The sequence below is a fragment of the Pipistrellus kuhlii genome, unplaced genomic scaffold (assembly GCF_014108245.1).
Source record: "Pipistrellus kuhlii isolate mPipKuh1 unplaced genomic scaffold, mPipKuh1.p scaffold_m20_p_2, whole genome shotgun sequence".
Taxonomy (NCBI): Eukaryota; Metazoa; Chordata; class Mammalia; order Chiroptera; family Vespertilionidae; genus Pipistrellus; species Pipistrellus kuhlii.
The window spans coordinates 170,447,999-170,464,121 of NW_023425515.1; the positions used below are offsets into that span (position 1 = coordinate 170,447,999).

Here is a 16,123-nt window from a genome sequence, read left to right on the forward strand (position 1 = left end):
CCTCCACGACAGACAGACACACACACACACACACACACACACACACGGCTCTGCGCGGCTTTTCTGAGCATTACGGCGCTCCTCCGCCCCCACGACACACACACACACACACACACACACACACACACGGCTCTGCGCGGCTTTTCTGAGCATTACGGCGCTCCTCCGCCCCCACGACACACACACACACACACACACACACACACACACACGCCACACGGCTCTGCGCGGCTTTTCTGAGCATTACGGCGCTCCTCCGCCCCCACGAGACAGACACACACACACACACACACACACACACACACACACTCGGCTCTGCGCGGCTTTTCTGAGCATTACGGCGCTCCTCCGCCCCCACGAGACAGACACACACACACACACACACACACACACACACACACGGCTCTGCGCGGCTTTTCTGAGCATTACGGCGCTCCTCCGCCCCCGCGCGGCGGGCAGGGACCCACCGGTTCCGGCACCCGCGGCGGAGCCGTGACGCCGGGGAGCGGACCCCGCCGGGCCGCCGCTCCGCTCGGCTCAGGCTGCAGGCCCGCATGGAGGGGACCGCGGAGCCCCCGGCGCCGGACCTGCGGGACGTGGAGAGCAAGGTGGGCAGGAAGACCCCCGAAGGGCTGCTCCGCGGGCTGCGAGGGGAGCGGGAGCCGGGACCCCCCGGCAGCCTGCTGCTCGCGGGGGCGCCGGGCTCGGGCCACGGCCTGGGGGACAAGATCCAGGCGCTGAAGGTGGAGCTGGTGAGTGCGGGGCTCCACAGGCGGGCGGAGGCGGGGCTGTGAGGTAGGACCCCAGCCCCGAGTCCCTGGGACCCCGATGTAGGGCCTGGAGGAACGACTCAGGGTTGGACTGGAGACCGGGGAGCTTAACTCTCCACCTAACTCAACAGGGTCTCTCTCGGGTCCATCCTATGCCCTGGGGTCCATCAGTTGCTTCCCCGAGGGTGAGAAGAGTGTAGGTGGGTCCTGAAGGCTTGGGGTGAGAGGCAGGCTCCTGCAAGTTTTTCCTGCCAAATGACTGGGAGGGGAGAGGCGACGGCTGGGAAGCATTGGGGACCTAGCACAGCAGAAATCTCCCCACCTCCCAACCCTACTCCTCACCCACAGGACCATCTACCCCCCAGCCGCCATGATAGGGCAGCCAGTTTTTCCTCCACCTGCAAACCGGGTCCGGGGTTTGTTCTTCTGAGGCCTCATGTTTCACCGCAGGAGTCAGCACAGTAGAGATTTGGGTGAAAACTGCCTAGACTAGGGCTACTAAAAACATCCTTTCTTCCACTAACATTCTCCCAATCTCCCTTAAAATATTTGAAATTTCCTAGAACCTTAGCAGACATGAGTAGCAGCACTATCAGTGTTGGTTTCATCACCTCTGACTCAGTCTCCTCCTCACCAACCCCCCCGGCGTGCACCAGCTATTCGGATCTCATCTGAACCTCCTTGGGGAGAACAGGAAACAGGCACCCTGCCCCGTCCCCGTTGCTGCTGGGTCAGGATTCAGAGCCAAAAGAGCAGGTGGGACCCACCAGGCTCCCTGGCCGTGATTCCGGTGAAGGTGGTGATTTACACCTGCCATCGCTTCACAGCCGGTTCCCGAGGAACTGCCAGCTGCTCTCTGGCCACAGAGAGGATGTGCGTTAATGTCTTCCTGGAGCCCCACTGTGTGCCCAGCTCTGTGCCAGGCGGAGCTGTGAGGGAGAGGGAGAGGGGGTCATGGGGACTTCCAGACAGCCTGAGAGGCTGGTTGGAGAGCCTTATGGGCAGAGCAATCAGGGAAGGCTTCCTGGGGGAGGATCTGAATGCCATGTATGCACTTGGCCTTGAAGGCTGGAGGAGAGCCAAATTCTCCAAAGTAGTGTCCACCTGGGGGGGGGGGGGGGGGGGGGGGCTGGCCTTGCCTCACTGAACAAGCTTTAGCTCCAGGCCTAGAAAGAGCCTACCTAGAGCGCCCTCCTTGGGGAGCTAACTTTTACCAAGGGCATGTGCCAGACTTTGGGCCGAGCACTTTCCAAGTTTGCCTCTTAATCCTCATGGCAGCCCTGTTAGGAAAGTGGTATTTTATAGATGAAGAAACTGAGGCACAGAGCGGTTAAGTGATTGCCCAAGGTCCTACGAAGTTAAAAAGCAGAGCCAAGCTTTGAACCTAGGTGACCTGCCACACTTTACATGTACCACTGCCACCTGCTTTGTGCCAGACGCCGTAAACATACTTTATGGCATTCAGATGAGCAAAGCAGTTGCCATTTTCCCCCTCTCACAGATGAAGCATGCTTGTAGGTGCTGAGGGACTTGCCTGAGGTCACACAGGGAGGAGCCATGCCTCGGCTCTCCGGCTCTAACTCTTTTCTCCTTTGGTGGGTGTTCCTTCTGTGAACTTTAAGGGATACGTTTAACTTCTGATCAGGTCTCAACTCTTGACCCAGCCTAGCCTGGGGCCCAGGATTAAAGGGGGGAGCTTTATGGGGTCCCTAACAGGGAGAGGCTCCCTCTGAGCCCCACGGATCCCTACTCCATTTCCTTCTCCCTGTTCAGGCCAGGAAATCACGAATCTCTTTTATACTCTGCCCTGCCCCCTGGGTTACAGCCAGGGAGGACAAGGATCAGGGCAGGGGGGTTCCGCCCTGAAGCCACTTGTCACAGAACTGGCCCAAGCCCTCTAAGGACTGTCCTTCCACAGCCTTCCTCCCAGCTCCCCTGCAGGGAGGGGACAGGCTTGCCCTTGAGGCCAAGGTCATCCCTGCCTCTAGGCCTTTTCCCTTTTGCCCTGCCAGACTCTGGAGTATGCGGAAAGGAAAAACAGTGGCAACCTCCTCTTAATACTACTTCCCAAATAACTTGTTATGACAACAACCCCACAGAACAGTTTGAAAAAAAACTTTAGCCCACTGGTATGGCTCAGTGGGTAGAGCGCCCACCTTATGAACCAGGGGGTCATAGTTCAATCCCTGGTCAGAGCACGTGCCCGGGATTGTGGGCTCCACCCCCTGTGTGGGGCCTGCAGAAGGCAGCCGATCAATGATTCTCATCATTGATGTTTCTGTCTCCCTCTCCCTTCCTCTCTGAAATCAATTTTTAAAAAAGTATTTTAAAAAAGCTTTAGGCAAGAAGTGGGGAGGCATAGGTTCAAGCCCTAGCTCTGCTGAATCATCTTGAGATCTTGAGCAGGGCCTCTCTCTGGGCCTTAGTTTTTCTGCTTCTTCCCAAAGTGGGTGAAGGCTAGTGATTGTGAGACCAGATGATCTCTAAGAGCCTTCCTAGTAATAATAGTTTGAGAATCTCAGTCCATGACCAGGATTTGGGACTGGGATTTTTATCCTAGGGCCTGATTTGATCTGAGTGAAGGGCTGGGCTGAGGGTCTGGTGTGTATGTGTTAAGGGGAGGAGGAGGGAATCTGAATCCCTGTGGGGAGAGAATTGGGTTGGAGTGGCCTCTGAGTCTGCATCTCTCCTGAGCTGGCATTTGGGGTTGTTTTAATACATTTTTTTTTTTTATTGATTTCAGAGAGGAAGGAAGAGGGAGAGAGATAGATACATCAATGATGAGAGAGAATCATTGATTAGCTGCCTCTTGCATGCCCCACACTGGGGATCGAGCCCACAACCTGGGCATGTGCCCTGACTGAGAATTGAACCTGGGACACTTCAGTCCATAGGCTGAAGCTCAATCCACTGAGCCAAACCCTCTAGGGCTGACAAGGATACTTGAATCGGAGGAGACACTGCTTTGTCTGGCTAAGTTCTACTTAATTTTCAAAGCTCTAAATGGAAATAGATACAATATATCTACCCTGTTTCCCTGAAAATAAGACAATGTCTTATATTAATTTTTGCTCCCAAAGATGCGCTAGGTCTTATTTTCAGGGGATGTCTTATTTTTCCATGAAAAAGAATACGGTACACATTTATTGTAAAATGAAAATAAAGGAAATTTATTACCTGTATACAGTACAATAGTATGGTAGTTGTCAACACAAACCAGACAAACTGTGAATCCTACAGTATCAAGAATTTACTCATTTATTCAATGACAATCATGTCATCATCTTCTGGAACATCATCATAACAATCCAATTCCTGAATTTCCTGGTGAATTTCTTGTGACTCCATTTCTTTCAGAATCAGTGGACCAAATCTCTCATGTTTAGCCTAGGGGGGCCTTATTTTTGGGGGGATGCCTTATATTTCACTCAGAAGGAAACCTGTAAGTAGGTCTTATTTTCAGAGGATGTCTTATTTTCGGGGAAACAGGGTATTGCCACTAAGATGGAATAGATACAATATATGATATGTTTAAAAGCCTTGAAAAATTCAGACAATTGAGAGATAATTTGGTGATGACTTATTGATAACTATATAGCAAACTAAGCAAAACAGTAGTAGTAGTAGTAATCCAATATAATAAAAGGCTAATATATAAATTGACCAAAGGGCGGAACAACCAATCGCTATGATGCACACTGGCCACCAGGGAGCAGATGCTCAATTCAGGAGCTGCTCCTTGATGGCCAGTGTGCTCCCATGGGGGAGCACTGCTCAGCCAGAAGCCAGGCTCCCGGCTGGCAAGCGCAGTAGCAGTGGCGGGAGCCTCTCCTGCCTCCGCAGCAGGTGGACATTCCCCGAGGGTTCCTGGACAGCAAGAGGACACAGGCTGGACTGAGGGACCCCACCCCAGTACACAAATGTCGTGCACTGAGCTTCTAGTAATAATATAACATAGCCGAAACCGGTTTGGCTCAATGGAGAGAGCGTCGGCCTGTGGACTGAAAGGCCCCAGGTTCGATTCTGGTCAAGGGCCTACACCTTGGTTGTGGAGACATCCCCAGTGGGAGGTATACAGGAGGCAGCTGATAGATGTTTCTCTCTCATCGATGTTTCTGACTTTCTATCCCTCTCCCTTCCTCTCTGTAAAAAATCAATAAAATATATTTTTAAAAAATAATATAACATATTCTAACACGAATAATACTAATATAACATATTATAACATTGATAATAACATATTCAATTGTCCTGTTGGGGAATTGAACCATGACCTCTTGGTTCATGGATAGACACTCAACCACTGGGTAACATATTATTATTCTAAGGAAAACATATAAAGTTGTAAGAAATGACAGGTAATTATAGTAAACCACATGGCTTAGCTGTGATTGAATTTTAATAAGATAAACACTGAATAATTAACTTTATTGTATATAATGGGAATATGGGAAGATGGAAAGAGTGCCTGTATGGCAGAGAAATGGGGAGTAAATTGAAAGAGTTAAATTCTTAACTTTCTATCATGTGGGAAGTCAGTAGAAAATAGCTAAAACTTAAAAATTAGTAAGTAGCATGTTATTTGGAAATTAGAAGGTAAGTACCAAAATAAACAGCTAAAAAAATTAATAGTTGTCTCTGGAGTGTGGGATTTAGGACAATGATGGAGAACGGTTACTTTTTTAAAAAATATATATTTTATTGATTTTTTACAGAGAGGAAGAGAGAGAGAGAGAGAGCTAGAAATGTTGATGAGAGAGAAACAAGGGCCAGCTACCTTCTGCACATCCCATGGATGTGTCTGCAACCAATGTACATGCCCTTGACCGGAATCGAACCTGGGACCTTTCAGTCCGCAGACCGACGCTCTACCACTGAGCCAAACTGGTTTCAGCAGGAATGGTTACTTTTCATAATAAATCTTGCAGAACTTTTTGCCTCTTTAATCTTTTTTTTTCTTTCTTTTTCCCCCCTCTTTAATCTTTATCTATTACTTTGACTAAAAATAGCACCAAATAAAAGGAACTTTTAAGTCGGGTGGCAGAACCGGGAGTTCCCAGGGAGGTATGTTAGAAGGGAAGCTGGAGAGATGGGCAAGAGCAATATTATGAAAGCCTTTGAATGCCAGCTGCTAAACTGTTTACATTTTATTCTCTGAGAGCAGTGCAAAGCCAATAAGGCTCTTGAGCAAGGGAGGGGCAGGTTCAAACTTGTGTTTGGGAAAGATAATTCAGTGCCTCTGAGTTGAAAGGGACCCTTGAGATTACCCAGCCAGTCAGACTTACTCCCAGTACAAGCAGGGAGACAAGTGTGGTGGAGGAAAGCCCTGACTCCCTAGTCAGAGGGATTCTGACCCTACGAAGCTCCAGCCAACTCTTCTTCTCTCCCTTACCAATTGCTACCGGCACCCTGAAGTGACTGGGGGACAGGTTAGCTCCCTCTTCATCCCTCAGGTCCTGTCTTCTCTTGGCCCAGTCTACTTTCCAATTCATAGCTGACCTCCTAGCAGACGATTCGTTGGCTGTTTTTGAGTCTTCCTGGTGACTCTGGATCGGTTGTTTTAATAATAATAATACCTATCTATGAAGTTCAAAGCTCAGTAGGATCAGATTTTAATATTTAACATTTACTGAGACCTTACTCTGTGGCAAGCCTTACTCTGAGTACTTAATAAACAGCATCTCAAAATTCCACAGCTACTCTGTGAGGTGAGTAATTTAATGATATTTTACAAACAAGGAAACTGAGCTCAAAGAAGATATGAAAATTGGCTATAGTGGTGTAGATAATATGTGGTAGAGGTGAGATTTTTAAGTAGTAATCTGTCTGCTTCTAAGCCCACACTCCAAACCCTTCTGTTTTCATGCTTGAAAACAAAACAAAACAAAAAAACAAAACACACACACTTTTTTTTTACAGATTTTTAGAGAGAGAGGAAGGGAGAGGAAGAGAGAGAAACATCAATGTGAGAGTGAAACATCAATTGATCAACTGCCTCCAGCAAGCCTCCCACTGGGGAGCGAGCCCTCCACCCTGGGCGTGTGCCCTGATCAGAATCAAACCTGGCAACCTTTTGGTGCATGGGACAGCGTCCAACCAACCGAGCCACACCAGCCAGGACTCCCTGCTTCTTGAGAGTGAAACATAGTTGGTTGGACCACAAGGTAGGGAGCCTCTGGAAACATTTGGGAAATGCATGGCCCAGAACCAGGACTGATTCCTTCTCCCACTCCCCCAGGCTTACCTGCGAGCCGTTGACGTGAAGATCCTACAGCAGCTGGTGACGTTGAATGAGGGCATCGAGGCGCTCCGCTGGCTGTTGGAAGAACGGGGGACGTTGACCAGCCACTGCAGCAGCCTCACCAGCAGTCAGTACAGCCTGACAGGCGGGAGCCCAGGCCACTCAAGGAGAGGCAGCTGGGACAGCCTGCCAGACATCCGCTCCACCGACCAGCTGGACAGTGTCTCCATTGGCAGCTTCCTGGACACCGTGGCACCCCCTGAGCTGGATGAACCGGGCAACCTTAGGGCTCCCCATCCTGAGATGGACTGGGCAAAGGTTCTGCCTGGTGGGGAGAGGGCCAGGGCTGAGCTGGACCTGACCGCCACCAAGCTAGGGAGCTTGAGGGCTGCGTGGAAGCCCCCAGAGGAGGGGCTCCAAGGTGGACCTCCTGAGCCACCAGAGGACGAAAACACCAAACTGGGCTTTGAGGTCCACTGGTACTGGGGCCAGTGCCAGGATGATGTGACCTTCCTGTAACAACATGTCCTCCCTTTTGTTCTGCTGTGGCTCTTTCTTCACCGGGCCCTGGTCCCCCTTGAAATTTATTCTCTCTCAATTTGGGACTAGGAAGAGGCTGCATTGAAATCCGTTACCATGGAAATCTGCCCTCACCATCCCTCTCGTCCCTGGGGAGTCTATGCCTCTATCCCTCAATTATTGGGTCCCTAGAGCTATATATATTATACATATGTAATATATATATATATTCCCCATACGTATATTAATTCTAGAGCAGGGGTAGGAAATGTTCAGCCTATGGACTGCATAAGGCCTGTGAAATCATTTGGTCTGGCCCTGCCAAGGCATTAGGGATGAGTTAACTAAATGTTTGACCAAGTATAGCCGGCTGATGTTTAAGCTGATAATTTTGTATGGCCTGTGAACAATGTTATAACTATCCAAATGGCCCTTGGCAAAAAAGAGGTTCCCCACCCCTGCTCTTGAGGGTGTGATGGTCTCTCTTTCCGTTTTCTCATAACTACGTAAGGATTTGAAGGATTTAGGACCCTTAGGAGGTCGCTCATGAAGAGATATGGGAATAATGGCCTCCCTCAATGTCTTAAGAGCTTTGGCTGTCTCTCCCCCCTATCCCCACCTTGGCCAAGATGGATGATTGTGGAGGGACATGGTCACTCAGGGCCAACCCTCCATGGATTAGCCTTCCTAGGAGCCTTTGGGGTTGGTGGAACCACTGTTTCCTGTTTGGTGAGTGATGTCATTGCCTGCCAGGATGGACTAGCCTTTCCACTGTACCAGTCCTTTGGTGGTAATAGGTCAGTCCAGCGGTATCTGAACCCCTGCTGCTAAAGGAGACCATGCCATTTATTCTCCAAACCATTACTTCCTGTGAGGGGAAGCATACCACCCCTCCTGGCAAGAAATTTTCTCACTGTCAGATGTTTATGCTTCTTCTCAGAAAAGTTCATACTTTTTAAACAGGGCTAGTCTCATTTCGTCCTAGGGGATCTGGATTCCTCTGTAACCACATCCCTGTCTGGTGCCAGCACTCCTATATCTGTGCTGTCAGGGAGGGAAACCGGCAAGGGCCTCCGCCTGCTGCTCTCAGAAGCCTGGGCCTGCCCTGCCACAGTCAGTTCGCGTTTTACCCTGTCCCTGGGTTGTCTCCATTCTTGTATTCTGGCTCCAAATCTGTCTGCCAGGAGGCTCAGTCTTTGTGTCTCCTCACCTTCTCAGTTTCCACTTCCACTTCAGGCTTCAGGCCTTTTATATGCAGATGAGTCCCCGTTGCTTAGGGGAGGACGGGCTTGAGGTCTCGGAGCTCTGGAGGAGTACCAGAATCTCCAAAGTGAGGAGATGTCTTTCTTTCTGAACCCGTGACTCCCCCTCCCCCACCTTGCCCCGACCCTCTACCATTCGGTCAAAAGTCCCAGCCCAGAAACTGGGACACAGGAATCCCCTTGTTTGAATTACAATGGGGGGTGTGGTGTTGGCCGGGAAAGATAGGCTCTTTAGTCCTAGGGCCCACGTCCCTGGAGGAGGGAGAGATGGAGGGAAAGGCCACTTTGCTTCCTCCCTCAGAGCAAGCCCTAGACTCCTGATGAGGGAGCAGGGGACTCGCTCCTCCTCCCCCATCCCCTCAGTGTGTTTGGTATCACTAAAATATATCCTTAGCTTTCCTCTGCTGCCTGCCAGCCCTCTCCTTACCACCCTCCTGGTCTTGGGGCTCCAAATTCAAACACCCTTTTCTCATGCCTCCTCTGTTGCCATTTTGTTGTGTGCCCTTGGGGAATTACCTTGTATTCCTTTTTGAAGCTAGCTTATTTGTTTAGTCTACAGATCTCTGAGCTGAAGCAGTTGCCTGCCATCTTGTGGTCATTATGCACCATTGCCATGAGTAGCTGGGTGGAACCTCCAAATTCAAATACAGCCGGGGCCTCAGGGTACAGACCATTGGAGAGACAGGCCTAGAGAGTCAGAGACTTGCCCGGTGTCACCCATGGCGTCTCCTGCCTGCTAGCCTGCCCACAGTTCTCTCACCTGGTCAGACTGTTCCTCCACCTCACCCAGTCACTACCACCCAAGCCTAAAGGGACTGAAAGCAGTTTTCTCCCATTTTAATATTTGGGTTCTCATCCTGCTGTAAAGAGGCAGCTACATGTTCAGAGAAGGGCTACAGGCTCTGAGGAAAGAGAACCTTGGACCTGGATTGGGTAAAGGCTACACGAATGTGGTCTGCAGATATAAGGAAAATCAATCCTGGACCATTTTTCTGGGAAGGGAGGGTGAGTAGGGCTGGAAATCATGGGAGGTTAGAAGTGGGGCCTGGGGTGGAGAGGTTTGAGGTTAGGAAATCCAGGTGGGTGCTATGGAGTGGGGGCTCCATATGTCAGGGTATCACAAGGAGATGTGACTTTTTTTTTAAGTGGGTAATTAGGTAATTTAAAACATTTAATTCTTAAACCTATAAACAATGCCTTATTAACAATGTGTTGTTTAGACATTTGCTCAGGTAGTAATATAAGTAACAAATGAGTGGTAATGTGAACCTAGTTCAGTTTGATTGCAGGGGCCTAATTGGATAGGCGTGTGAGGGTGTTGAGCTGGAGAGGCTTGGTGAGTTGGGATGCCTGGGCACTCCAGGTAGGTCTAGGCATCCTATCTTTATCCCGGCTTAGACCCTATTTCGCTACCGGAGAAGTTCAGGAACCCAGCAAGCACACATCCTTGGTCCCTCCTATCAGCCTTTGGACTGGCTGCTTGAGACTTAGCTCTCCTGTTAACTTAGACCTTCCAAACTACTAGCTCAGAGGAAGAAAGGAGGGGAAGGGGGAAGAGATAAGAGGGAATGAGATGGAAGTGGAGTGGTGAAAGTATGATCAGAGGGAGCATACTGTCCTCCGAGTGGGCCCGAGGCTTTTGTCAGGGCTCATGATAAAGGCAGAGATGCAATTGCTCTTGGCAACTGCAGAAATAGTGCCTGGAAGGATAAGGGGTGGTGCTGACTGGGGTGGGTACCTCATGAAGACACGAGGCCAGGTGAGTGGACAAGTGTAAGGGCCTGCATTTCGGATGGGGGCAGTGAGGCTGAGCACTGGACTGACTGGAAGCTCAGTGGCACCTCCGGTGAGAAATGCTTGGGGCTTGTAGACACAGCTCACTGTGCATGGTGCCAGGCACACACGGGGTGTTCAGTGACACCCATTAACTAAATGGGGAATGAATGTATAAACCCACAAGGAGATGAGACTTCTTTAACTGGGTAATTAGGTAATAATAGGTAATTTAAAACATTATTTAATTCTTAGCAACCCTATAAACAGTGCATTATTAACAATGTGTTGTTGTTTAGACATTCGCTCAGGTAGTTATATAGGTTCAGTTTGATTGCAGGGGCTTCTGGGAAATCTGAGTCTCCACTTGCCACCCGCACAAACCTTACTTTCCTAGGAGAACAAGTTAGTGCTGCCCAGCCGCAGGGCCAGCATACTAGTTTCCTGTTGCTGCTGTAATGAATTACCATAAACATAATTGCTTAAAATAACAAATGCATTAGCTTACAGTTCTAGAGGCCACAGCTCTGACATCAGTTTCATTGGGCTGAGTCAAAAGTCAAAATGCTGACAAGCTTGCACACTTTCTGGAGTCTCTAGGGGAGAATCCACACTTCTTTGCCTTCTCCGAGCTCTAGAGGCTGTTTGCATTCCTTGGTTCACAGCCCCTTCCTCCATCATCAAGCCAGCAACATAGCATCTTCACTCCCCTGACCTCTGCTTCCGTCCTCTAATTCTATTTCCTCTTATGAGACTTACATTCTGATTACACGTCTGTATAATTCTTTTGGGTCCACTGAGACATCTCCCCACCTCAAGACCTTTAACCATATCTTCAAAGTCCCTTTTGCCATGTAAACTAAGATACTAACAGGTTCTGGGAATTAGGACATGACTATCAACCACAGGCAGAGATGGAGGGTGGGCAGGAGGGTGCACTCAGGGCCAGAATGAGCCTCTGCTTTGTCCACCCTCCCTTAGGCTGGTGCCAAGGGGACAGTTGTAGGCTCCATGTCTGGGGAACAGCAAGCGCCTCCTGAATCACATTGCCAGGAAGAGGTGAGAGTGAAGATCAGACTTGAGGGAAATTCTCAGTTTAGAGAACTTTTCAGTTCTGAATTCTCCTGCTGGACAACTTTGTCTTTAACATTGCCTTCTCTCCAGAAACATTCTGTACTCCTCAAGGCAGAAGATAATTACCAGCAAACTGGCCAGGGGGCTCTGGAAAGGGTAGATTTTTCTCCTTAAAAAAATTGATTTTAGAAAAAGGGCGAGAGAGAAACACCAGTTTGGCCTTGACTGGTTTGGCTCAGTAGATAGAGCATCAACATAGGGACTGAGGGTCCTGGGTTTGATCCCGGTCAAGGGCACATGCCTGGCTTTCAGGTTCAGTCCCCTGTAGAGGGTGTGCAGGAGGCAGCCGATCAATAATTTTCATCATTAATGCTTCAATCTTTGTCTCCCTCTCTGAAACCAATATATATATATATATATATATATATATATATATATATATATATATATACACACACACACACACACACACACACACACACACACACACTAGAAGTCTGGTACACAAAATTCAAACACAGGTAGGGTTCCTAGGCCTAGCTGGCAATCAGGGCTGATCTGTGCGGCAACTGGTGGGGTAATCCAGGGGCCCCTGCTGGCACAAACCTTGGCCAGCCTGGGGGCCTGCGGGCTGGGGGTAGCTCCTGTGTTGAGTATCTGCCCCCTGGTGGTCAGTGCACGTCATAGTGACCGGTTGTTCGGCTGTTCAGTTGATTTGCATATAAGGCTTTTATTATATAGGATACTTATGTGTTTTAATATATACAAATGGTATAATTTTATAATGAGCTAACTTTTATAATGAATTGGTCCATATTTCAGTGATTTGACACAATAAAGATTATTTTTCACTTACACAGGAGAACAAGCATTCTGGCTGGACAGCTCTCTCCCAGGTTCCTTCTATGTTCAGGTGGTGACAAGCCTGATCCTACATCATAAAGCTCCCTGTTAACTTTTCACCAAATTATTATTATTTTTTTAATATATTTTATTGATTTTGTACAGAGAGGAAGGGAGTGAGATAGAGAGTTAGAAACATCGATGAGAGAGAGTCATCAATCAGCTGCCTCTTGCACACCTCCCACTGGGGATATGCCTGCAACCAAGGTACATGCTTTTGACCGGAATCGAACCCGGGACCTTTCAGTCCCCAAGCCGACACTCTATCCATTGAGCCAAACCGGTTTCGGCTCACAAATTATTTTACTATTAATGAACATTTTATGACTTGGTTATTTCACCAGGGATGATAAAATTATGATTTTCTAAAGCCATTATTTCTTCTTTTCTTAGTTTTAATTCTGTACAGAAAAAAATTTCACATCCTCTAGGACCATTTGGTTACCCTGAATCAAAGTTCATATCATAATGTTAAGATAAATGCTTAAATCTCTTTCCTTATTTATTTATTTATTTATTTATTTATTTATTTAATTTTATTTTAAAAATATATTTTATTGAGTTTTTACAGAGAGGGATAGAGAGTTAGAAACATCTATGAGAGAATCATTGATCAGCTGCCTCTTGCACACCCCCTACCAGGGATGTGCCCGCAACCAAGGTACATGCCCTTGACCGGAATCGAACCTGGGACCTTTCAATGCGCAGGCCGATGCTCTATCCACTAAGCCAAACCGGTTTCGGCCTCTTTCCTTATTTATCTCTTTCATGCCCCCTACTGGGGATCAAGCCCTCAACTCCAGCTTGTGCCCTGACCAGGAATCAAACTGTGTCCTCCTGGTTCACAGGTTGACTTTCAACCACTGAGCCATGCCACAGTATGTATATATACTGAGTGGTCAGATTATTATGACCACCCAATCAGTACTTCATCGGGCCACCTTTTCCTTCTTGACATTGACTCCACGAGATGTTGAAAGGTCATGCGAGGAATCTGACACCATGCCTGATGAATAGCACTCTCCAGTTCTGTGAGATTTGATGGTTGTGGAACCAACTGTCTGATGGCTCTTTTAACTTCGTCCTACAAATGCTCAGTTGGATTGAGATCTGGTGATTGTGGGGCCTCCTAAGCAAGGTAAGGTCTCCCTCACGTTCTTGAAACCATTCCTGCACAATACGAGCACCGTGGCATGGCGCATTGTCTTTTTTTTTTAATTTAATATATTTTATTGATTTTACACAGAGAGGAATTGAGAGGGACAGAGAGTCAGAAACGTCGATGAGAGAGAAACATCGACCAGCTGCCTCTTGCACACCCCCCACTGGGGATGTGCCCGCAACCAAGGTACATGCCCTTGACCGGAATTGAACCCGGGACCTTTCAGTCCGCAGGCCGACACTCTATCCACTGAGCCAAACTGGTCCTGGCAAATGGCACATTGTCTTGCTGGAAGAAGCCATCTCCATTGGGATACGCCATCAACATAATAGGATGAACTTGATCAGCAATGATACTTAGGTATGTTGTGCTATTCAGACGTTGTTCCACACGAATTAAAGGGCCCAAATCATGCCAGGAAAACATGCCCCAAACCATAACACTGCCCCCACCAGCTTGAAGGGTTGTACTCATGCATGTGGGGTGCTTGGTTTCATGCTGTTTCCATGAAATTCTCACTCTGCCATCTGCATGTTGCAACTGGAAACGTGATTCATTGAACCACATGACTTTTTTCCAATGCTCAACTGTCCAATCATTGTGTTCTTGTGCGAATTGGAGATGTTTTATCTTAGTAACTGCAGACAGCAAAGGTGTTCAAATAGGCCTTTGGCTTCCATATCCCATATGATGCAGTGTATAGCTAATTTGCCTACAAACGTCAGGTGGTCATAATAATCTGGCCACTCAGTGTATGTGTGTGTGTGTGTGTGTGTGTGTGTGTGTGTGTGTGTGTGTATATATATATACATTGATACACACACACACACACACACACACACACACATATTTATTTATTTTTAAATTGATTTCAGAGAGGAAGGGAGAGGGAGAGATAGAAACATCAATGATGAGAATCATTGATTAACTGCCTCCTGCATGCGCCCTACTGGGATCCAGCCCACAAGTCTGGCATGTGCCCTTACCAGAAATCAAACCATGACCTCCTTGTTCACGGGTCCACACTCAACCACTGAGACACATTGACTGGGCAAAACTACCTTTCCCAGAGCATTTTCTCAATCCATTGAAGTTTTGCTTCCTGGTCATTGTCTTCAGTTTGGCTCAAATAAACTTATGACAATTCTTTTTCTTTCTTTTTTCCTTTCAGCTCATTTATTATTATTTTTAAAAATCTTTATTATCTTCTTTCTCTATGAGATTGGAATAATAGCCCTAACAGGTTTGGCTCAGTGGATAGTGGACTGAAAGGTCCCAGGTTCGATTCCGGTCAGGGGCGCATGTACCTTGGTTGTTGGCACATCCCCAGTAGGGGGTGTGCAGGAGGCAGCTGATTGATGTTTCTCTCTCATTGATGTTTCTATCTCTCTCCCTTCCTCTCTGTAAAAAAATCAATAAAATATATTTAAAAATAAGTCTTTATTATTGAAAGTATTACATATGTTCCCTCTTTCCACCATTGACCTCTCCCAGCCTTCGCCCCAGGTAGACAATAGACTAGGGATGTCGAACTCAATCAGAGAAGGGGCCAAAATCTAAAATCCAGCCTAAATCGCGGGCCGAATGGTTTACTGAACAGTCATAAACTGTCATTGTGATGGAAACGCAGCAGAGTGCAGTGATGACAGCGAGGTGCGGGCCACATTGCAAGGCCTGGCGGGACGGATTTGGCCCACGGGCCTTGTGTTTGACACATGTGTAATCAACCAATGAATGAATGAATGAAGTGGAATAACATGGATGTTTTGTTCTGTCTCACACAAAAAATAATCAATCAAGGGGAAATGGTGAACAACATAGACTGAAGAACAAGAACAGACCCAGAGATAAGGAGCCATGGGTCAGACTGTTGGACCTCAAAGAAGAGTGGGGATAAAAGGGAGAGATCAACCAAAGGACTTATGTGCATACATATGAGCCTAATCAGTGGTCCAGGACAATAGAGGGGGTGGGGGCACTTGTGGGGGTGAGGTGGGGGATTGGAATGGGTGGTTGAGGACAAATATGTGATACCTTAATCAAAGAAGTTTTAAAAAATAATCAATAAAAAAAATCAAGAATGTTAGTAAAAAAGCCGGTTTGGCTCAGTGGATAGAGCCTCAGCCTGCGGACTGAAGGATCCCAGGTTCGATTCTAGTCAAGGGCATGTACCTTGGCTGCGGGCACATTCCCGGTAGGAGGTGTGCAAGAGGCAGCTGATCCGATGAGTCTCATCAATGTTTCTAACTCTCCATCCCTCTCTCTTCCTCTCTGTAAAAAAATCAATAAAATGTATATTTTTAAAATGTTAGTTAAAAAAAATGGATTTGGTCATTTAGTACATTGTCAGAGTAAGTTTTTAAAAAACTCCAAATCCAGTTTTGCCTAGCAAACGAAGGCAGTTTCCTCCAAAACATCC

General features: G+C 47.7%; 1 protein-coding gene across 2 annotated transcripts; it reads left to right on the top strand.

The window, feature by feature from the left end:
* Positions 1–408: 408 nt before the first annotated feature.
* Positions 409–10,060, top strand: LURAP1 (leucine rich adaptor protein 1). Of its 2 annotated transcripts, none has more exons than XM_036444149.2 (2): positions 409–752; positions 7,009–10,060. In XM_036444149.2, exons 1-2 carry the CDS (start codon positions 555–557, stop codon positions 7,528–7,530), a joined length of 720 nt encoding a protein of 239 aa, XP_036300042.1. In that variant the 5' UTR covers positions 409–554; the 3' UTR covers positions 7,531–10,060. The 2 variants fall into 2 exon arrangements, with proteins under 2 accessions (XP_036300042.1, XP_045440748.1); XM_045584792.1 differs by lacking the exon at positions 409–752 and adding an exon at positions 6,697–6,934.
* The last annotated feature ends 6,063 nt before the right edge of the window (positions 10,061–16,123 follow it).